This window comes from Eleginops maclovinus, chromosome 6 (assembly GCF_036324505.1).
Source record: "Eleginops maclovinus isolate JMC-PN-2008 ecotype Puerto Natales chromosome 6, JC_Emac_rtc_rv5, whole genome shotgun sequence".
Classification (NCBI taxonomy): Eukaryota; Metazoa; Chordata; class Actinopteri; order Perciformes; family Eleginopidae; genus Eleginops; species Eleginops maclovinus.
In genome coordinates, this window is record NC_086354.1 from 17,371,287 (window position 1) to 17,394,445 (window position 23,159).

The 23,159-nt window shown below is 45.4% G+C and overlaps 1 protein-coding gene across 8 annotated transcripts in view; it reads left to right on the forward strand.

Annotated features, from left to right (window-relative positions):
* The window catches only part of mib1 (MIB E3 ubiquitin protein ligase 1), a 50,458-nt gene that overhangs the window by 9,272 nt on the left and 18,027 nt on the right, over nucleotides 1-23,159 (forward strand). For all 8 annotated transcript variants that reach the window (XM_063885975.1, XM_063885976.1, XM_063885977.1 and 5 more), the window contains exons 5-12: nucleotides 824-890; nucleotides 1,410-1,614; nucleotides 1,944-2,127; nucleotides 3,228-3,372; nucleotides 3,496-3,629; nucleotides 4,645-4,752; nucleotides 4,896-5,093; nucleotides 5,240-5,391. In XM_063885975.1, coding sequence (XP_063742045.1) covers nucleotides 824-890; nucleotides 1,410-1,614; nucleotides 1,944-2,127; nucleotides 3,228-3,372; nucleotides 3,496-3,629; nucleotides 4,645-4,752; nucleotides 4,896-5,093; nucleotides 5,240-5,391 — 1,193 coding nt within the window. The remainder of the gene's footprint in view (nucleotides 1-823; nucleotides 891-1,409; nucleotides 1,615-1,943; nucleotides 2,128-3,227; nucleotides 3,373-3,495; nucleotides 3,630-4,644; nucleotides 4,753-4,895; nucleotides 5,094-5,239; nucleotides 5,392-23,159) is intronic.

The window sequence follows — 23,159 nt, forward strand, 5'->3', positions numbered from 1 at the left end:
AAGGGAAGGTATCTGCATGATAAAGGCAAGCTGTTCCTTCTGCTTTTTAGGGGGAAGAGAGTGAACATGGAGGTCAACTTTAGAGGAGGGGGCCATTCTCTCTGGGGTGGTTGCAGGCACTGCTCCACACGCGTCTCAAATGAAAGGCATCCTTCTCATTGGTGGAGACAGCCCTCTCCTTTTTTTTTTTACAAAAGAGGCCAATCGGGTTTCTCGGTTGCATAACAGATTTGTCCTTTTGTTATTTTAATAGGCTGAGAGGAAAGAAAAAAAAGCATCTGCCTCTGGATTAAGTAAATCATGGATTCGACCCCCCATCTTGACATTGAGTTTTAAGTTCCTTATGAAGACATTCCGGCGAGCATTTACGCGGTTAGTGGTGAGGGTTGTTGTTCCACGTGCCGAGGCCAACACCTCTTCCTGTTCAGTAATGTATGCTTTGTGCATCATGAAATCCAAAGGGTCTTGCTGGATGGATACAGGAAGGTAGACTTCATTTGTCAGGACACGTTTTCCTTCAGTGTTCCATCACTTCTGAGGAATGTTAGCTTATAATCTTCCCTGCCCTCTAACTCTGCCACAGTGGCTGCACATCTGAGTCATCACAAATGATACGACTTCTCCCTCTGTAGCAGTGTAGTGCTTTATTGTCCTGCATCACCCTCAGGGCGCTGATTGTGTTGGTATTCCAGACATCTGCACTGACACAACACCATCAAGTGTGTCTCCGTTTCAGTATGCATGATCTTTGTTCCACCTCCTCTAATGGAATTATCCTGGCTAATTATTATCTAACTTTGGTCCCTTTTTTGTTCTCCCACAGTCGGATTTGAAATGCGTCCAGGATGCCAAAGGCGGCTCTTTCTACAGAGACCACTGCCCCGTTTTAGGTGAGTTTTCCCACCCTGATCTGTGTCCACCGTCATTATTGCACCAATTCTCTCACCTATCGTTCTGGTGCAGTGAATTCAAGGGCATTAGGGGAGATTCACATGAGGTTGAATGTGTTCAGCCGCTAGATGGCAGCACCACATAATCACAAAGAAAAGCAAGGGGCTCAGGTCATGCAGCTTCAGCATTCCTGGAATTCCAGAGTGGATTCAACACTGCAGAAACAGACCTTCATTGGATCCAATAGTGTCCATGTTCACAGATAATTATGTGAATCATTTGATGTGTAATGTTTGTCTTTATCTCTGTGTTGTCTTTAACAATATGCTTCTACATATGGGCTTATTTGTAAATGTTTTCCTCCAAAGTGTGTGTCATTTTCTATCCATACTTCTGCTCTTAGCCCCTTTTTGATTCAAAATGATTGAAGTACAAGACTTATACAGTTTTTTAATACACTTTCAGTACTCCAAATGTTATTTTTTAGTACTCCTAACCTTTTCCTTCATCTTCACCAGGTGAGCAGAATGGCAACAGAAATCCAGGCGGTCTGCAGATTGGAGATTTGGTCAACATCGACTTAGACCTGGAGATTGTTCAGTCCCTGCAACACGGCCACGGAGGATGGACCGACGGCATGTTCGAGACACTCACCACCACCGGCACCGTCTGTGGCATCGATGAAGACCACGATATCGTCGTTCAGTACCCCAGTGGGAACAGGTGAGGCTCTAGATCTACTGGCTTTTATATATTGGCTGCCATGAAAGTTTTATAAAAGCCATTTAGAATGAAAGACTTGTATATCACTGAAAGGTACAAAATGGTTTGGACCCTAGAGAGAAGGAAATATTAAGTGGATTCATTTTCAATCTCCTTTTTGTATTCAGATCACATCTATAATGTAAAACGTTTTTTTCCTTTATCACGTAATTTTCTTTATTACTTAATCGTAGCTTGCAAATCCCCAACTATTCCGAGTGACCGCTCTGAATCCATACTTCATCATTGATGGATGTGTGGTTAAAATGCATTACCCTGTCTATCCTCAGGTGGACATTCAACCCAGCAGTGCTGACAAAGGCCAATGTGGTGCGCAGCGGCGATGTAGCAGCCGGGGCGGAGGGGGGCACCTCCCAGTTCCTAGTGGGAGACCTAGTGCAGATCTGCTACGACATCGACCGCATCAAGCTGCTGCAGAGAGGCCACGGAGAGTGGGCTGAGGCCATGCTCCCTGTAAGAGTCCGAAGGATTTTCACACACATTGGTGCAGATATAACCACCCTCACAGGGGGCACAGCGTCAAATCAAACCATCGACTCGCTGTAGAGTGGTGTGAGTGACAGAACAAATCAAAAAATGCTCTCCAGTGGACAGTTTCGTATAAAACTGATCATAAAAATAGTATTTTAAAAAATGAGGAAATCAATGCTGTTAGTATCGGCACCACACATTTTTGTGTCTTTTTTTTACGTCAGAATTTTAACTTGGAATCACAAGAGTACAATTTGTCTATTCAATTTGTTTATTTTTCTGCTGTTTCCCTTGCACTCTTATTTAAAGACATGCTGTAGTATTTCTAACCTGCCAAGGTGCTAAAATCCAGTTATTTTGTATTTATCTTTTTTTTTGGTCTTGACTTGACTTTATTTTTCCTTTTTTATGAAGTTTGTTCATTGCTGCTCAGCACGCCTCAGGTTATGTAACGGCAGTCTACCCCAATATGCCACTCGTCCCTGCCAGCAGGCCCCCCTCGGCAGCTAATGAGCCTTAAAAACCCTGAGATGGGTTGTAGCTTTGATCACTAACCATGGCTGTTTGTCGCCCGCTGCTGCTCCTACTGCAGCAGTCCCCGTTATTGATGGCATCCTCCAGGACAGACCCCCGCTCCACAGACTCAAAGTGCCTCTTTCTCATATAGCCCAGATCGAGATGATATGATTCAAAATTGGAAAGCATTTTGTGCTGTCCTCTCTGTATTGCCTATATAGATGACGGATAGGCGAGCCAGTGGAAGGGTCTCTCTCTCTTCCATTCATCTTGTTCATTCCTGTGCGAGTACATGTACTCTCAATATTGAAACGCAGCTAAATCTGGAATATTTATTTGTTTCTGTCAGGTTTTATTCTTGATAAATGCTTTGTTTCTGCACTGCTTCTTACAATTGCTTTGTTGAGTCCTCTTTATCCTTTTCGCCCCATCCTCTCATTTATTGCTCTTCCTAACAATCCCCCTCTATCGTCGCTCTGCCACTTACAGGCTCCGTTACACAGAGCATAGCCCAAAGACAGCCGCCCTCCATGTACTAATGAGTTTGTCGCAACATTTACCAACAGACCCTCGGCAAGGTGGGCCGTGTGCAGCAGATCTACTCCGACAGTGACCTGAAGGTTGAGGTTTGTGGGACTTCTTGGACGTACAATCCCGCCGCCGTCACCAAGATCGCCCCCTCCGGCTCTGCTGTCAGCAACGCCTCTGGAGGCAAGTGTGAACAAGCACTGCTGACATAGAGAGAGTGTCATCTTCGTTCTTTGTCATCACCGCTCCCTATTCTCTGACACCTGCACGCAATATTTTTTCTGTTGTTCCCCCCTGTTCGAGCAGAGCGCCTGTCTCAGTTGCTGAAGAAACTTTTTGAGACACAGGAGTCCGGAGACATCAACGAGGAGCTGGTCAAGGCAGCAGCCAATGGTGACTTAGCCAAGGTGGAGGACATCCTTAAGAGACCCGAAGTGGACGTAAGTGTTCTATATTTTGGGATGAGCAGCTGCTGAATTTCTAGATGGGTTTTTGATGAACAAGGCCTTTTTGCCATTGAATATTTTCAAAAGATGTGATGGACATTTATAATTGAAGCTGGAATACCCCCAGCTTTGCTCTGCTCTGCTCTCAGTATATTGAGGAGGCTTAGAGTCTCCCAGGAAAGGGTTCTGAGATCCTCCCACTCCTGCTCCTCTCTCTATCTGAAAAGCATTAAGGCTGGGCCCAGAGGAGGCACCGTGGAGCATTGGTGTGCACTGCAGCACAGACCCTATTCACTCTTAAAAATCAAGATTAGATCTACAAACCCCATATGGTTGCAGATTGTGTTCTGACACAGGCTACAAGCCAGGGAAAACTCCCATCAGCCACAGGGCCGAAGCTTGTGCCCTGTATGGGTTATCAGGAGTGGTTACGTCAGGTCTGCCATCCTGTCCTCACTCAAAGAGTGTGTGTGTATGTGTGTGTGTGTGTGTGTGTGTGTGTGTGTGTGTGTGTGTGTGTGTGTGTGTGTGTGTGTGTGTGTGTGTGTGTGTGTGTGTGTGTGTGTGTGTGTGTGTGTGTGTGTGTGTGTGTGTGTGTGTGTGTGTGTGTGTGTGTGTGTGTGTGTGTGTGTGTGTGTGTGTGTGTGTGTGTGTGTGTGTGGCGAAGGCTGGCCACATGCCCTACTGCCTTTCAGTGGAATTATTTGCTTAAAGCTGAGCACACTGAGCTCGACCAAGTGATCCGCCTGCCAGGACAAGAGACGTCTCGACACTCCCAAAGGAGCCCGCATTAATATTTATGATTGGAGTTTTTGCAGTGCTGCAGTTGCTGATGAAACATGCACACACACAGCTGCGCATGCACCTCCACACGTACACGCGCTACACACACACACACGCCTCCGTCAGTCTCTGAGCCCCCCCCCCCCAGTTGAACGGCTAATTGAGTAGATGCTTACCTAAACATGACATTGACACGCAGCCGTATTGTCTCTCGATGTGTTGACAGGTGAACGGGCAGTGTGCGGGACACACTGCGATGCAGGCAGCCAGTCAGAACGGGCACGTGGATGTGCTGAAGCTGCTGCTCAAACACAACGTTGACCTGGAAGCTGAGGTTTGTATAATTAAAATACACGTCTCCTCTCTCCTCTCATACATAATCCTAATTGCCATAATAGCATCTTAGCCCACTATGCAGGGGAAATCAACTCACGGACAAAAGACTGAGTCATTATGCGGATGTGTCACTGTTCTCAGGACAAAGATGGAGACCGGGCAGTGCACCACGCAGCCTTTGGTGATGAGGGCTCTGTCATTGAGGTGCTGCAGAGGGGCGGTGCTGACCTGAATGCCAGGAACAAGCGAAGGCAGACACCGTTACACATAGCCGTCAACAAGGGACACCTGCAGGTGGTCAAAACCCTGCTGGACTTTGGCTGCCACCCGAGCCTTCAGGTACCTTTCACTGCAGCTCATTTACGTATGAGAAGACATCTCTTTGTGACACAGTAGAGAGAAGAGAGGTCGTGTGGGGTGGGTTTGAATCACAGATTAGTTCTGGAGTAGTAAGTAACACAAGTTTCCCATTTTTTTTTTTTTAGGATTCAGAGGGGGACACACCCCTGCACGATGCCATAAGCAAGAAGAGAGATGACATGCTGTCTGTGCTGCTGGAGGCTGGGGCCGACGTCACCATCACCAACAATAACGGCTTCAATGCTCTGCATCACGCTGCACTTCGAGGAAACCCCAGGTATGAGACACTGACTCCCGCTGCTCGTCACACCTATTGGGAGTCTATGAGGGACAGGGACATGTGGAATCTGTGGAAACATTATCCTAAAGATCTCAATAAATGGCTGCTTAATGCGCCCAGTAGATTAGATACAGAATCCCTAAACTCTCCGCTTTTATCTCAAACAATATTAAACCTTTTTGAAGATATGATTTTAAACTACATTCACAAGACCTGTCCTGTTTATTCCCTCACCAGCCACAGGACAGAGAAAGTGACAGAACCTCTAATCTGTAACGACTAATCCGTTACTTAATCATCCTCTGTTGGTATGAAAGATGAGGACTCTCAGGTTTAATCAAGGAGACAGTCTAGGTCCAGTCATCGACGTAAACAGACACATGAAGATTAACTGGCATATGGTCATAATGAGACATCAGCGTAAACATAGATTTGTTTATAAAAAGATCCTTTTTTTTTGTTATCGCTTGTCTTCCAAGGCATAACATAGCATAGAAATGAAAGTGTCAGTATTACTGAACATGTTATGTAATACTTCATTCATGTGTGATGTTCTTCCTAAAATTCCCCAATGGTCTATTACCGTAGTAAATCTAAAATAAATTCACCAGTTTATGGGGATCATTTAAATTCTTCCACAGATTCCACTTTAATTTAAAAGTAGTTTAAAGCCATTAAAACTAAATGAAATGTAATACTCCCGCCTCACTGATCACATTTTACCCTACTTTGAAATGTACTCTGGGATTTCAATTTAGTCCGACATTGATCGAGGTTTGAAGCAGGCCTATAGGCTTCCTCCAACTCCCCAACAGATGGTATGGTCTCAAATTGACATTAGACTACCTTTGAGGCCTTGAAAGCATCTGTCTTGAGCTTGCTTTTTTTTGTCTTTGTGTAGTTAATAGCCCTTGAAGTTCATTTGTTGTTTCTTTTTACTGTAATGCCGGTCCGTTACCGTGTGTTGGGACCGGAGGCTTGCCCGAAGCGGTTCACCTCGTCCTTGGCTGTCCATGTTTCTGGCTGAAGGAGCTTAGGGCTCCACTCTTTGGCTGCTTTATTCTTATCTCTCAACCATGAGCATATTAAAGATGGCTCAGCGAGATGGCGGTGTGGATCAGGTCGATCAGGCAGGGTCTCTTAAATTGATGGACGCGACAGGGTCAGAGTTATAAACTGGAGCGGTTTTCTAGGGAAAGTTAACAGCTGTGTCCCGTGCTCAACGCTTTCGGTGTGTTCTGGTTGCATCTGAGCGTGGTTATCCCAGACTAAATGTCACTCCCCTCCACTGGAGTTCATTTGTTTGGCATGAGGACAAACGGTGGTCAGAGGGCTGTGGGACATCTGATTAAATAGGTCAAATACAAACTATATAAAGCAAGATATTGCTTATGAAGGCTTAAAATCAGTTGTCTATGGGTTGATCTTTCTTAAAGTCTATTGAAAACTTTTGTGTACGCATAAATACAGTTTAAAGGGAGGATATATTTCCTCTGATAAGCACAGGATCAAAATGTTTGTTTTTATCACAGTAATTGAGGCGAATACATATCTAATAAAAGGGCGCTTAAAATAAATAATCAGCAACCAAAGTAGATCAAATGCACAAAGTTTGAACAGAAAACGTTGGTCCATATCATGTTTTTATTGTATAAAAGATACAGAACTAGCTTGCTGTCCCCTCAGCAGCTCAATCTAGAGTTGATGATCCTTGAAATTGTATAATTAAATGTAATTATATAGATAAGGGTTTATCTGATGTATCCATATCTTAAATCTTTTTCAAATTATACCTGACAAATGACAACATAAACCCACACACAACAGCTTATGGTCTGCAGTCTGACTTTGTAGTCCGTGAGAGAAAACATATTACAAGACTGATGTGCTGTCTTTTATTGCAAAGCTTTTAAACTTTAATGAATAATAGTAAACTTATTTATGAAGGGTCAGAGACTGGCAAAGTGTAAACAAAATAGCTTGCAGTGCAAATATTAAAATGCAATGGGTGTGTAATGTGTATATGTAAACCAGCAGTCAGAATGTAGAGGAGCAGCGAGCTGCTCCGCTGTGGGACTCATTGATTTAGCGGCGGGAAAAAAGTGCAGAAGCACAGCATTTTCTGTATCAGGGCTCCTGTTGTATTTGTGTGTGCGTCGCTCGCTCGGGTCCACGCTCTGTCCCCTTGCCTTCAGAGAAACGAAGATGTATGTCGCCTTATCCAGCCTGCCCATTTACTTTTATTTCACGCTCGAGCTCCTGCGATATCGGGGAGACAGTCCACAAGTCCTAAAGCCCTCGAAAAATCTCTCCCTAGGTTGGAATGAAAGCACCTTGTCAGGGGTGTTTTTTTAGTGGAAAGGCCGTTGTTTCGATTGAGTGCTTAAAGAAATCCTAACGTATAATCATATTTCAAAAACGTGCATTTGACGACGGCCATGAGGAGGTGCTTGGAGTTGGAAGTTGATCGGAAGGCCATCGAGTGAGGGATTTTATATGAAGCCCCTCTAGTAAATGATTGATGGTATTATTGCTTCCAGATAGAAGGTCCACTCTCCCCCCGCCCCCTTAGATTGAGCTCTGAACAGGAGGCTCTGGCTTTCACTGCTTAAACCGTTCGAATCTATACATTTCAAATCAGAACTAATACAGGACGAAATAGTGCGTCACAGTCCCTGGTGTGTGTGTGTGTTTGTATAATGTGTCTTATGTGAGTGTTTTAAGAGCGCTGTTGGGTCTTCCAGCGGTGGACGTAAGATTGAGGAAGACACATATGAAGAACCCTGCGGGGGATCGATTAATCTTTCAACCTGGATTCCCAAATACAGAAACAAATCAAGAGTACCAACAGGGGCACTGCAGGAGCTTGGGAGTTTAACCATATTTCACCTTGTTCATTACTCACACACACACACACACACACACACACACACACACACACACACACACACACACACACACACACACACACACACACACACACACACACACCACTACAGAAGGTAAAGGCGTTTCCTCATAAATTAGACGTAGTTGTAACGTTTTTTTTTTACAATTGCTACTAAAATGAAAGCGCTGTTATAACCGGTAACGTGTCGATTTTCCCCCTCGGACTTCCACATTGTGTTTTCACCCTGTGTGTGTTTACTGCAGCAGAGAGCCTGCAAGGGGAGCCTGGCTCGTCTCTGTGTCTTTCCCCCGGGCTGCTAGATGCCAGTAGCTGCTACAATACTGTAAACAATACGATTAATAGCCCATGACTCATAAACGGACTCCAAACAAGCCCTGCAGCGGCGGTCTGTACCCTTTAACGTGTCACCTCCCTGTAGTATCCGTCCTCCTCCTTCTCAAATACAGCGCTCGGCTTTTCTTCAATAATGGCAACGTATAGGAAAGCCCCATATGGTAATCGAGCGCTCTGTAATCATTCACACTGTGCTCCAAATTGCAGTATTCCCAATATAATGGCGGTGCTAATAGGCGGCAGCATAAGGGCTATATTGTCACCGAGATTGCAATTAGAAAGAAAATAGTTTTGTTGGTCCGCGGAGACAAATCTGCGAAACGGGTCAAATGTTTGCATTTCTAGTGGCTCGCCGCTTCATGCACATTGCTGCCATTGATTGAATTAGGAGTCTTCACCCTTTCTTTTGCTCATTTCAGACTCGGCTAATCAAGTCAGACCACCGTAATTGAGTATGCTAGTGTCTTTTACATTACCCAAATAGATTTTATGGTTATTGGTCCAATGGAGAACACTTTAAATTCTAAAGAAATGGAGAATAGAGTGCTATTTACTTTGAATTAAATGAATAATTTGTTAGTGCTTTACCCATATTCTCAAATCGGAGACAAATTAAAGCGTTCACATCAATTCTCTAACTAAACTCTTTTTTTTGGGTAATGTTTTATCTTTTCTGAGTTTAAGAAAAAGGTCTGTTTGACATAGCTTTAAGCACCAAATTAGGAATGGAAAGGATATAAGAGGGAAAATAAAGGGAGGGATACGGTGGGACGGGATTTGGGGTTAGATCTGCAGTAACAGCGGCTGAGTGTGTGAGACTGTAACTGTTTGTGAGCGCTCTGTGACTTGTGCGTTTAGTCCTTGTCCTCTGAGCATCTGGCTCTCATCTACACCAGCTTTTCCAACATCACTGCAGGACACTTCAGGGGGAAAGAGGCCAAGCGTTTTACATGTGTCTATTGTCTCAAACAACTCTATTTTCCCCTTGTACTCGCCATTGTATCCCTGCATTTGTTTTCCCCTTTTATTTCTTCTCTTTTGCCCATTCCCACCCACAATGTAATTGACTGTCAGACAGTCCGTTTAGGATACGTCTTCGCACAGACAGCTGTACGAACATGCGAGTGCTGTGTTTCTTAAACATCCACCCCCTGCTATTTTTGAAGCCGCCATTGATAGTGTGGTCAGAATATCAATCCCCCAGGCAGGAGACAGAGAGGAAACACTCAGAAAGGAAAGTGGACCATAGCAAAGTTTTGAAGCTGGTATTGGTTTCTTTATTATTGGAAAACAAGACATTGAACACGACAATTACTGTAGTTGGTAGAAGAGAGTCCTCAGCAGGAAGTGGCTCGCTGCCATTACAGTGATTGCGCTGAAGGCGTCACAGCAGAAGGAGCTCCTGTAGTCATCAAAGCATAGCTACAGCTGGTTGAAGGGGACCAAATCCATTCAAGAGGTGATTTGGTTCCATTTTACCAGCTTTAGCAAAGCATTGTGGAATCACTGTCTCAGGGATGGGCATGGGAAGTGCTGTGGAGGGAAGTGTCTCAAAGGCTATGTTGCATTTGAACATGTTATTAAAACCTGAGATTAGGGTGATCACATCATGTCCACCCACTGGTTGAAAAACACAGCGCTCATTCTCAATCTCATTCACCTTCACCCACTCTGTGTGACATACATTACATTCAGCACACCACACCAATAACACAGCTACAGTTGATCACCCTTACCTAACTTCCTCCTTTTTCTGCCTCCCGGGCAGTCTATTTATCCTCCTCGATATCTTTTTAACTTTTATGCTCCCCCTCCCCCCCCTCCTCCCAGAGAGTGAGAAAAATTGTTCCCTGAGAAAAGGATAATAATAATCTGTGGCAGTGCACTTGAGTCAAATGTCCTGGAGTCATGAAGCAATTACAGGCTCTGACAGATGGGCCCGGCTCGGCGCACGCTGCCGCTGCGGTCACCAAGACGGCCAACAGACAAATGCAGAAGCATAACCACACACACACACACACACACATGCTCTTACAGCAGCACTCTGGGGTGTCAAGTCACAACATTAATTTAAAGTAGTCATTTTAAGTCCTCCAGACTGATTTGTGGTGAAGAGGGTTCTGTTTGAACAGAAACTCAGGGCAGATTATTTTTTTTCTTTCACGCCTCTACAGTAGGACAGTATTTTCGCACAGAGCACTTTGATTATATTTTTTTATGTCAGTGTTCCTCAAGCTTAAGGTAGTTGTAATCAATCATTAGCTCAATATCAATTTCTCCTATTAGAGCAACATCAAACATTTTCCATATTTTATTCATTTCTTCTTGTTTTTAATCTCATTTTCACATTATTTGTAGCTTAATCGTTGCAGTAAGTTGCAGAGAAGTGACTTTTTTTTCAGCTTTCATTATTATTAATCGCAATAAGTGTTCCTTTGACACTATTTTGCAAGAGGAATATAAAACATAGGTCAGCTGTTATAATTATTGACTTTTCTGTCCAGGCCCGAATGAGCTTCTCAGAGTGCCACTGACAGCTGAGTGATATACGGCCCTGCTTGTAGACAGGATGGAGGTCAATGCAGGGCCAGCTTGATATGGCACACCAGAGGCAGGTCTATTTGTAACATACACATTCATGCTCGCTCGCTTACACACGCATTGCCTCAGTCACTCAGAGTCAGGTGGCCAGGCAGCTCACCTCGTCTGAGGGCCATAACAGGGCAAAAGCAGGGGGGACGACAGGCACTCAGCATTTGATAATGTCAGCATCTGCTGTGTTTGTCACTCAGACAGCAGGTCGCTGCTATCGAGGGCCTGGGAGAAACACGCAGTGCAAAGCCACGCACCCTGACACGCCTCGGATGTCTTGACAGAAAATAGAGCTAGACAGAATATCATGACATCCAGATGGGCCTGAAGAGTGGAAATACATTTAAAGAATTAGGGTTAAAAATACATTCTGATGTTTTTTTACATTAGATCTGGACTGAGATGGCCTTCTTTGTACATTCAAATAGGTTTTATCCATCAAAAAAGAAACGTCAGAAAAGACTAATAGGGCACTACTTGTTTTATGTTTTAACCATTGTCAGTAAACTTGGTAAAAAAAGATTTTGTTGTGTCAAATCGGCTCAGATGTTTCCGTGGTTGAAGGGAAAAAGAGTAAGTCAGCCCTCTGCTCGGCATATTAATCATCTCAGATGAAGTGCGTTGTATTTCATTAGAACAGAGCTGTCGTACTACACAGCCATACGTACACCTTTTCACTGCTCCACTGCGGGAGAAATGTTGTAAGAACTGATACTTCCCAGCCTGCTGCATCTAATAACATTATGATATAGTAAAATAAATTTCATTTGAAGCCATTTCAATATGCAGCTATTTACTGGTTCACAAGTGTACTATTTGTATATTATATTAAGTTTTGTGGAGCCAGTCATTATCACACTTCTGATTTAAATAGCTGCAGTTAGAGTTGCTGTTATAGTTTCTTCCGTGTTTATCTAATTTATAACTTTTTTGTATGTTTTATTAAGCTAGAGCCAAAATGCAGTGGAAAAAATACATTTACTTTGTATTTACATCATGCAGTTTAAAGAGAGGTAAACCTGTGCTAAATCTGGCACAGGGATGGTCTATGATCCGAGCACAGGCCAGAGAGGGGGTCAGAATAGGTGAAAGTGCTAGATATGAATAGCTCTCCATGCAAACGACTCCCCCACCTCCCCCCTCGCTGCATCTCTCTCTGTCCATATTCTGTTGCCTTTTATTTGTTTGAAGCGGATCACAATTGGAATCAGCTGACAGGCCAGAGTTGACTCTGATCCTGCATTGTCACTTTCTGATGGTCTAATCTGACTGCCACGCAGCCCGGCAAAGCATTTGGCAAGCATAGCAAACGTGAACAATGAGAGCAGGCATCGGAGGGAGGGAGGGGAGCGCAGGGCAGCCGGGTTGATGTGGGGTGGGGGTGCGGATAAGGGCAGTGGCATAAAGGGAGGGCCGTCATAGTTAAACACACAATGTTGTTAACACGGAAGCCATATGATACAGCAGCAGGACAGAGCCGGCAGTGTCAGTCCCTCCTCATTCTGCCTCCTCAGCAACTCTTTCCTGCCCTTTTTTAGTTGCATAGTAAAAAAAAACGCCTGCAACAATGGCGGAGTTTTGATCCTATACCCCTCTTTTTCCTCTAGAGCCCTGTAACTGGATAAGATTATGGTATTAATGGGCAGGAGCAGCTCCAGCTTACCTCTCATTGCTCGCCAAAGTTCGTTCTAAGTTGCAGCTGGCTGAATTTCAAGGGCTGTAATGCAGTAAAATCGGCCAATAATGAAAGGAGGCCCTGTTCATATGGCCATGTCACAAGGCGACTTTTTGCCCATAGTTGGTGTTGGCGACTAAATTACTGAACAGAGAAAGCTCAAAACATGACTGCTATAAGTAAATGCTGTCCTCTGAATCTGTCCAATGAACTGTTGGTATATCTTGGATGAGAGGTTTTTATTGGCCAAGTGAGCCAGTTTTAGAAGGCAGCAAGTTCCCTACAGCGAATATTGCTGCAGTGAGACTGCCCAGAGACAGTATAGCTAATGTATGAGCCTTACCACTCACATCCATACTCTCTTTCTCTCCCCCTCTCCCCGCCTGCTGTTTCCTCTCACACTACGATCACAGTCGTATGAAAAAGCTGGAAAGCACAAACAAATCCTCAGACACTGCTGTCCAACGTCATTTTTCCCAGATCGAGGACAAGCACCCCGCCAAGAATACATACTTCTTTACATTCCATAGCTATCATATGTTCATATGGGTACATAAAGAAGTATGTACACCCAGGAGGTAATCTTAGGTAGGAAATTGTCTCACCTTTCGCCAAGGTCAGGAAGTTATGAGCAGAACATTTTCCTCACCGTGTTCTCTCCCAAGTATGGTAGTGTGCACTGTAAGGTGACTTTGAGTGTAAATTCAGTTCAAGGCTTTCCTCTGGATGCCATGTAAGGCTGAGCTGCCGTTCCCCCCCGCCCCTCAACGTAACAGAAGTTTTGCAGTCCATACCATAGCAGACTGTCCCGGTGACCCCCGCTGTCCTCCAGAAAATTGTGAGAATCCATGAGGATTAAAGGGGGTGGAATACAGCTCCCCTTTTTTTTTTTTTACTGCAGTTTGAAGGTGGTCTTTTTCTCTCTCCAGGAAAAAATGTAGAGGAGGTAGAACGGCAGCAAAGATAGGACGAGTTTTCCCTTGATAGACAGTCCATTGTGGAAGGTGCCTCGTCCTGTACGATGATCATCTGCTGGGGACCGTGTGTCCTGGGAGCAGGGGTGCACCTATAAGCTGATTGGCCCCGCTGACACACTAAACATTTTCCCTTCTCTCCTCCCACTCCTCTTTTCAGCCTGCCTCCCTCACCGCCATCTCGTTCTCCTATTTCAACCCCCACTTTCTATATCCACTCTCCTCTCCTACCTCTCACTTTGACCAATATGTGGCTCTTCCCTGTACCCCCCCGTCCCCGTCCCTCTTGTGTCAGCAACGTCCCCAGTGGCTAGCCGTAGCGCCTGCTGAGGTTTGAAAACGAGGGTGATCCAAGTGGAACAGGAAGCTATTGTGAGCGGGATTTGGGCTTTAGGCGCAGAGGCAGGCCATAGGTCACATGAAGGCGCTAATGCCCACTCAGCACTTGTGGATTGGTCCTGGCTATACCCCCACCCACAGCCCCCCTTTCTCTCTGTACCGTGTTCTCTCACACAGATCACTGTTTTTATCGTCATCTTCCCATTTCCTCTGATCCAACCTCACCTATCTGTGTTTTTACAGACCTGCTGTTCTGTTGCAGCGGGGGGGGGGGGGGGGACACAGATCAATAAAGATTTGCATGGTCACGAGAATTGTTCAGCGAGTCTCTAATGAATCTTTGCCCCAGACCAACACATTCCACAAGTTGACACTGCACTGCAACCACACTGAGCAGGCCGGCAGGAAAGGTGCTGAGGCAACGGGTGTAAAACAGAAAACAGATTAGGGGAGACTATTTCAGATTGGACACTTTTGGAGACTGGACGACAACTGGGTGAATGGGCAAACTGCTGCAGTGTATTTGCAGGAGAAGGGTTTTTAAATAGGCTGAAGTGCCCGGCCCTAAAGGTGTGACGTCCTGTTTAGGAAATGTCACAGCCACCCGAGAGGGTGAGCAAATAGGAGGGGGTGAAATTCCTTCCTACACACAGCGGGGTGAAGGTTGGGGAGCGTGAATCAGCCGCTGGGTGTTTTGTTCTGGTGCGCCCGATAGCACTGCAGCACTGTGCCCTGCATGCCCCGCCGAGCCTATAGCCATCCGTTACCCAGGGAGACAAGAAACTGGGTTACTACCCTTAGTGCTGTGGGATCAGCCGGTGACACACATCTACTCAACCAACCGTCGCTGCCTAATATCCCCTCCTGCTCATCCTCACCTCAACCCCCCCCCCCTCACATCTGTGTTAATACACTCCTCACAGCTGTTTGCTGTCAATCGGCTTTTCTCCCCGATCAGCACTCCTGACCTGCCCGCTGCTCATCATTCTGATGCTTCGTCATCCCTCTGGTCGCCACATTTCCATCCTTCCGCCCCAATCGGCCAACCATGGACTCAAAAAGTGTGACGCGTCCTCAAACTTACCTCCCAATCAATCAAGAACGCCAGTGACCCCCCCCGCCCCGCTAGTAAATTAAAAAGTGATCTGCTAAGACCACCACAATAAAAGCTATTTAAAAAAAGACAAAATATTGTGCATTAAAAAAGTCCTGGTAATTATAGTATCCTTGATGGTGACAGAAGCGTCTTGGAAGGTGTCGGACGCAGAGGGCGAATTGTGCGTGAGGGAATCTCTCTCCACACCGGTCCAGAGTTAACGAGTCCGTCATTAGATAGCGGCAGGGCTGCAACCATGAAGCCTAATGAGCCACAGAGCTCTGCTGCTGCAGCATGTCCGGCCAGTGCCAGGAACACAAGAGAGAGAGGGAGGGAGAGGGTGCAAGACAAGAGGGAGGGAGGGAGGGAGAAAGAACAAGATGAGAGAGATAGAGTGGAGAGTGCAAAAAAAAGGGCTAAAATCCATGTGGACCATTGCAACTCCCCAGCCTCCTTTTCCCTCCTCCTGTATCCTCCATACTTTTCTTACCCTTTTTTAAATAATTTCTTTCCTTGTTTTAAGACAAGAGAGGCGAAAAAAAAGCCCAAAGGTGGTCTCTGGTTAAGTTCTGTCCCAGTGCTGCTGCATTCCAATCCCCCTTACGACTACGCGACTCTGAGGCGAACCATGCGGCTAATAACTGATCGCATCCAGAGAAGAGAGAGGGAAGAGGCAGGACAGGAGACATCGAGGCCCGTCAGGGGTAAACTCCGTCCGAATGCGAAGGAAGAAGCATATATTACCTGTCAGACCAGTTTCTTATCTGAGCTGATCCTTCTCCCTTTCCCTCCTCTCCTCCTCTTCCCGTAGTGAGGAGAGCCATAATGACCTAGAGAGCGCTCCAGCTGCTGCAGCCATCGTGTGTGCCGGGTGCATGCCTGACTCGCTGAATCAGCTTCTATGATTGGGGGGAGGAGGAGGAGGGGGGGGGGGGGGTGGCGGGCGGGTTGAGTGCCAGAGTCAGTGAGGGGAGGAGGGGGGGAAAGGAGACACACACATGCACACACATTCCCATACAACCACAAGTCATACCTTTTAGAAGAGGAAGATGCGGGGCTGACATGAAGAGCTGCCATTTGAAGAAAAAAAAGGGGGAGGCAGAGAGAGAAGGGGGGTGGGGGGAAAAAACTGCAGCACTCTCTTCTCCATCATTCTGAGGGAGAGAGCTGGGAGGATGCCCTGGTCGGTGGAGGAGGCAGAAAGTGTACCAGCCGTCCTCCCACCCTGCCTTCTTCCTGTTCCATCGACACAGACCCAGAGCTTCATCCTGCTCCTGAAATGCGCTTTTATTATTCAGTGGAACTTTAAGAAGAGGGACTTTACTAAATGTTTTAGAGCAGGATTGTGATTGAGGTATTTAAAAAATGAAGGTGGCTGTGTGCTAGAAGACAGCTGTACTTTTTAATAGTCCCCTGCGAGACATGCAGATGTGATTACTTGCCTCTGTCGGGGACTGAAGACTGATATTGTGACGGGAGTTTTTTTTGTGATCGGGTCGAGATGCTGCCATGGTTAAGAGGGCAGAGAGCACAGGTAGAACACGGTGGCAGCAAATTAGGGACACGAGGTCAAACGCCCCGTCCCCCCACCCACCCTGCAGAGAGGAGCTCAACGGTTAGCACTTTGTAGACAGCCAAGCATTTGAAGCACGCCTCGGCCCCTGTTGCCGGGCTGCTCCTGTGTCTTGTCTCACCACCTCCCTGACCATATTTAGTCAAGCAGTGCAAAAAATAGTTCCCCCGCTACACTCTGCTCCTCTCCTTGCCTCACCCCACCTCTCTCTTCCCACCCCCTCAGCAACTGTTGGCTACCGTCTCCGGGAAGCCTCCCCTGCCTATCGATTCCACCAGGGCCTGCAAGGAGAGAGCAGCGTTAGGCCGGCTAGCCCCCCCGCTACCATTTGCTGCGCTATTTTTAGTAGCTCCAAATAAAGTGGTCTCTCGTGCTTCCACTTGTATATTCTTGACCCCCCACCACCACCACCACCTTCCCCTGCTTTACATCCTTCACCACCAACTCCACCGCCTCCTCTGATACCACCCCTTCACTCCCTGTGTCCCTTTGACCCCCCCCCCCCCAGTAGTCCCTATCATTCTTCTTCTAAAATAGAGCTGCAACACACTGCTTATGGTAGAGCTCCCGTCTGCTCCCCTCTATACTTAGAATAAGCAAGTAATGGAGGAGAGGGAGAGGGAAAGGGAGAGCGTGTTAGACGGCAGGAAATATTGTTGTGTTTTCCCTGTTTATTTATTCATTTATTTATACTGCGTTTGGCAATGCAGGACAAGTGGCGACTTCACCTCTGACGCACTGAAAAGTTTGTCCTGCTCTCCCTCCTCTCCTTTTCTGAGCTCCCATTAATTTTCAAGTGTCTTTTTCAAGCTTTCCCGAGGCGCGTCCGCTGAAGAATCTGTTTAATTAGCTGGTCTCATCACGGGGCACATCTATACCGTACGCAAGCGATGTCCTCTGTGCCCTCCTATCTTTTCCAGACTCGTCTTCTCTCCTCTTATACCTCAATGACAGCACACACGCTTACTCACCCCCCCTGCATTTTAACTGCAGAGTGCCCCAAGAGGTGTGAGCTTATGTTTTTTTTTCTTCAATGTAATCGTATGGAAACCAGACTGTGGCATTGCACTTGAAATGAATGCGATTGTGAAAACACCCTCAATACACCATGATCATTCGTCAAGTGTATTTTTTCTTGAGCCAGAGAAATGTCATGCGATTCTCCTGCTCCTTTTTTATTTGATAAGCCTTTTACCAGGCTCCCAGTCACTCAGTTATATCTCCCTTTTCTCGGTGTAGATAATACCGCATAGATTTAAGTGTGCAATTTAATTAATGTATTGTCACTGCAATTATAGCTTTTCGATTACATTATCTTTACGGCTGTTACAAGAATTGACCATTTTGCGAGTCAAAATGGATTCCCGAGCTAATGTGTCTGCTCAGAACTTGACCTTACACGGCCAATTTAAAATGCAGAATTGCAGCTTTATGAATGGCAACTGTGCCCGTCCACCTGTTACTGCCCTATGTTTACACACCACTCCAAATTGAGCGTCCATAGGGAGCTTTCCTTCTACTCCCTGTTAATTCACACACCCTGCTTACTGTACATGTTCATTTCAACTTGACGGTGCACATTAATCCCCTTTTATTTATCTCCACCAAATAGGCCCTTGTGTGTTTTTGTGTATCCCCCCCTCAGTGGGTCTACACCCTGCCTGTTCCAGCCACCCAACCCACCAGTTTAATCTCAATTACATCCCAGCATCCCATCTGCATCCGAAACTAAGCAGCATGGCTTACATCTTTCCACCGTGATGAATAGCGCGGGGCTGGATGTTTAGCTGAGCAGTTAATCGATCAATAAGAAAAGGGTCGACTAATGGATGTGTTTTCTTTCACTGGATGAACGGGCGTATTGTTCTACCGCTCTAGACTTACAGTATCTCTCCTCCAATATTAATAAGACAACAGATCGGTGTGAGATCAACTTTTTGGGTATTGTTCAGAAGATGTTTTGTGGATGGAAAATACTTCTCTTCCAGAAACTTTTATATTTGAAGCTGTTTGTTATATTTAGTCATCAAAATCAAGTATAAAATAATAATAATTGCAGTCGTATTCAATTTCACTTGACCGTATGTCTTGATTTTGTTTCCAAATCCTCTGTTTTTTTGTTGTTTACTTTTTAGAACAGAGTCTATCCCAGCCCTCACTGGTAACTGTGTTTAGTTAAGTCCAACACGGCCCACTGGCAGAATTCCACAGTCCCTCCCATGAAGCATAGTGGCAGCAGTGTGCTGGGAGGATGATTTTCTGCAGCAGGATTTTGATCGAGAATTTGTGACAGATGTTATGCAACGTAACTGAGATAGGAGGTTGTAGAATCAAGGCTTTATTTTCCACCAGTTGTATATCTACTAAATATTAACTTGCAGGGGTAAACACTTACTTACCTTTAAGTAAAATTGTCTTTTTCTGGATCAATTTAAGAAAGTTTGATTGCTTTTACAGTTATTTTGAAGTTGAAAAACCTCACAAAAAGTGACACTGGTCTCCTCTCAGATTGAACAGTCAGTGATGACTTATTTAATTCTATTCAAGCCTGCAAGTGAAGTGTTGTCGTTCATTCAGCTCGTCATAATTCCTCCACTCTGTGTGCCGGCCCACCAGTCAACATCACAGACGGATTAAAGCTATTTCTAATGAGTCCAGTTTGTGCCTTTTTTTGAGTACATCGCCACGCTCCTCTTCCATCTGCCTGCCTCTTCCTCGTGCTCACTTTATCTCTCTCGTCAGTTCCTCTCCTCTCCCTCCCCCACACCTCCCGTGCTGCCCCTCCCTCCTCATCCCTTTACACAGTGCATCATTTGAAGAGGTGAGGCTGTTGAACGCTTGGAGGAATAAAAGTGATTTATGAATGGGCCAGCCTACCTGCGTGCTTGAAGGGGTGGGGGGGAAGCCAGTGGCAGTCAGTCTCTGATCCAGCAGCCCATTGTTCCCTCCAGCCTCACTGCAGGGGAAGCTCCTCTGCCTCTGCTGCCTCTGATCTTTTTCCCTTGCCTTCCTGGCGCCACATGTTGCCGTTAAGTGACTCACAAACTGCACAAATACTTCCCTGCAGGGGTGCATCATGTGTAAGGCCATTATCTCCGAGGCACACCCACAGTGCACCGCTTACAATTTATGTTTATTTGGCAGTCGGTCACTCAAAAAGATGCGTAAATATTGGTGCACAGGTTATATTGTTATGTTTACCCAGGACCGTAAGTGTGTTAAGATTTTATAAGGGATTACAGGTGCAGACAGTTTGATGCAGCAGCCAACAACCTTATCCATGGACTCTAGAATAGAGGTGACGGGGAAGGTGTTGTAGCTGCTCAGGACAATGTAGGAGTTCCTCTTTGTCACCATATGCAGGACAATTGGGAGCAGCCACACAAACCAAATCTGCTATAATATATTGTTGGCAACATTTCATACACAAATGATTCATCCTTGATTTGCTAGTGACTTTGAACATTTATCTGTCAGTGGCTTGTAGATGTTCACACAAAAGTGAATTTCCACCCACATTAACACAATTCACAATGGTAGAATATGTTGTTTTTACTGTGTAAACGGAGGCGGGATGTCACTTAGGCAAACTGATTGTGCTATAAGTGTTGTTTTTATTTGCCGTGTGCATGATCTCACCGTTTTTGCAGAGTTATTTATGCTCCTTCCTGATAGCATGAGGGTGAAGGTGATAAACTTGGTCAGGGTCCCCGGCTGTAACTCATTAAAAGATAACTGATCGCGGAGATATGTGGAAGTAACCTTTGAATCCAGATGAACTGCACTCTTGTAGTCCACGTTGGGAGGTAATATCTTTATGTTGGACAATTAAACCATAACATCCTCTGTGTAGTCTAGAGAGAAGGATCCTGCTGGTTTATAATTTGCATTCACACATGTCTCCTTAGTAATATCTGTAATTATCTCCAGTTGTTCAGTTAGACTCATGATGTTGCTGTGGCTTGAGTGTATTTATTAAAGCTGTAGTGCAGAGCCGTTGGGCTGCAGCACGCAGGGTGATTTAATTGAAAAGTCGCCCAATCCGTGATGCCCTACCAGTGTCCACCTCTGTCTGTGCTGGGACTGGTCCAACAGATCAGCCAGAGGACAAGCTGATACAAGCCCCAATCCCCCTGTGACCAATCAGAACGCCCACACTTCCTCCTAGGGCCGGGCCAACGGTGGCTCTGAGCCAATAAGCTCTGCCATGCTATAATGCTCTGTCTGTCCTGTGGCATGCTGAAAAATTGAGTCCCGGCTGCTGCTATGTTGCTATAGCACATGTCTGGAGAGGGAGGGGTGGATGGATAGAGGGGAAAGAGAGGAAACCAGGGATCAAGGGATGGATGGAGGGAGGGATAGGGAGGGGTGCATCTCCTACTGAACGGACTCAAGGACATAAAGAGCTTTTGGGAAAGTGAGTATAGCACGCAGAGAGTAGAGCCTGCATTGTGAGTGCTCTGTGAGCTCTGATGGGACGGTGTTTGCCCACTCGCCAAACCTAGAAAGAGCAGGATTTATCCGTGGCACTTTAAGTGCATCAGCAAAGCAGGTAATAAATATGACAGAGCCAGGTGATATATTTCCACAGCACAGCTGTCAGGCAGCTTTAATAACCCCCCTCATTTAAAAACAAATGTAGTTTATCGATGTACTTGATGTATTGTAATAAGTAATAGAATGCATTTTTGTATTTGACGCTCCCTTAACATCAGTGACAGCTCTTCTTATTAAACACTGCATGTTTCTGACCCTGTAGTAAATATGCTTTTACATAATACACAACTCAAGACAACATGTCACTGAATACAGTTTCAACCAGCACCTTGTCTGATTAAACATTTGTATTTGATTATTTATCTTTATTTACCCTGTATTTAATTTTTAAAAGGAGTATCAATCCAGACTGTAGAAATATCAAAGTCAAAATCAACTTTATTGTCGATCTTTCAATTTGTGTGTACAGACAGAAAGATCGAAATGCTGTTTCCCACAGTCCCGAGGTATTAAATAAAAAATATACAAAGATATAGTATTATAGTATATATACATAAACATAAAAAGCTGAAAAAAAAGAACTCAATATATACAAAAACACAAGTAATTGAATATATCATATAGTCATGTCTTATAATATAGATGTGTTTAAATGTATTTGAGATCAACTGATTTTAAGGATATCATTTTTATAAAATAACTAAATAATTTAAGGTTTGCTGGCTAAACACCCGATCCTTTCATTGTAAAAGAGAAGCAATGAGCCTTCAGTTTGGTGTTTACCTGTGATGTGTCAGAAAACGTATGTTCAGAATTGCACGTCCAGACGTATACGATCTTTGTCAGCGGATGGGGTATTAGTAACCCTAATGTACTCTGAGGGACACATTCAGGCCGACGCTCACAGCTAAACCAAGCTTATCTGTTGAATAATGCAGACCATGTTACCTTGGTAACCTCGTACGGACACTGAAGTCAGCGGCTCCCATGTAAATGCAGTATGACAGGTCCGAGAGGATAAGGGTTTGTGTTTGTTTGTGTGGAGCCTTGTGTCCGAACATGCAAAGAATACTGAAGACAATCGACCATGGCCGAGCTCATCCTTTTTGAAAAAAGCACGACGTTGTTTGGATTTGCAGAGTAGCTTATATACTAAACTGTTGGGGAAACTTTCATCAGTGTGGAATACATGGGTGCTTTTAAGGAGCCTTATCTTTAAATGTTTAGTCGACTCATACAAGCATCCAAAATATTGGCTGCTGCTCTGCTCTGGGGTATATGGCCTATTGTCTCTCTGCTTGGGGTGGAGGCTCTCGCTGATACAAGGCCCCTTTGATCCCTGTTATTTCCCTCTGCAAACAATGGATTTTAATTACCAAACGGCTCTTTCAGCCACCGCTTCTTCCTTTGCATGCCAAGAAGTGAAACTGCTGAAAAAGTCAGAGTCATCAGCTTCAGCGTGGCGGCTTGTTTGTGTCACTTTGGAACCGTCTGCCAATTACCACCGTAGACAATCTGATGGTCGTTATCCTCACTTTTCCGTCCTGTTTAAAGGGCGATGCTGTTACTGCTGTGTGCAAAGGGACCCTCGCAGGTTACACCGTACAGAAATGAGCATTTCAGGGGGAGGAGGGGTGTCCGTGGGGGCATAAAAAGGTGGACGGCAGGCAGGGAGTGAGGGGTGATTTAAAGTGGTAGATTTGCGGGGAGACTGTAGATCATGGGAGCCTCTCAGACCGTACGGGGATAGCGTGGCATGCCGCTGAGTGGCTGTC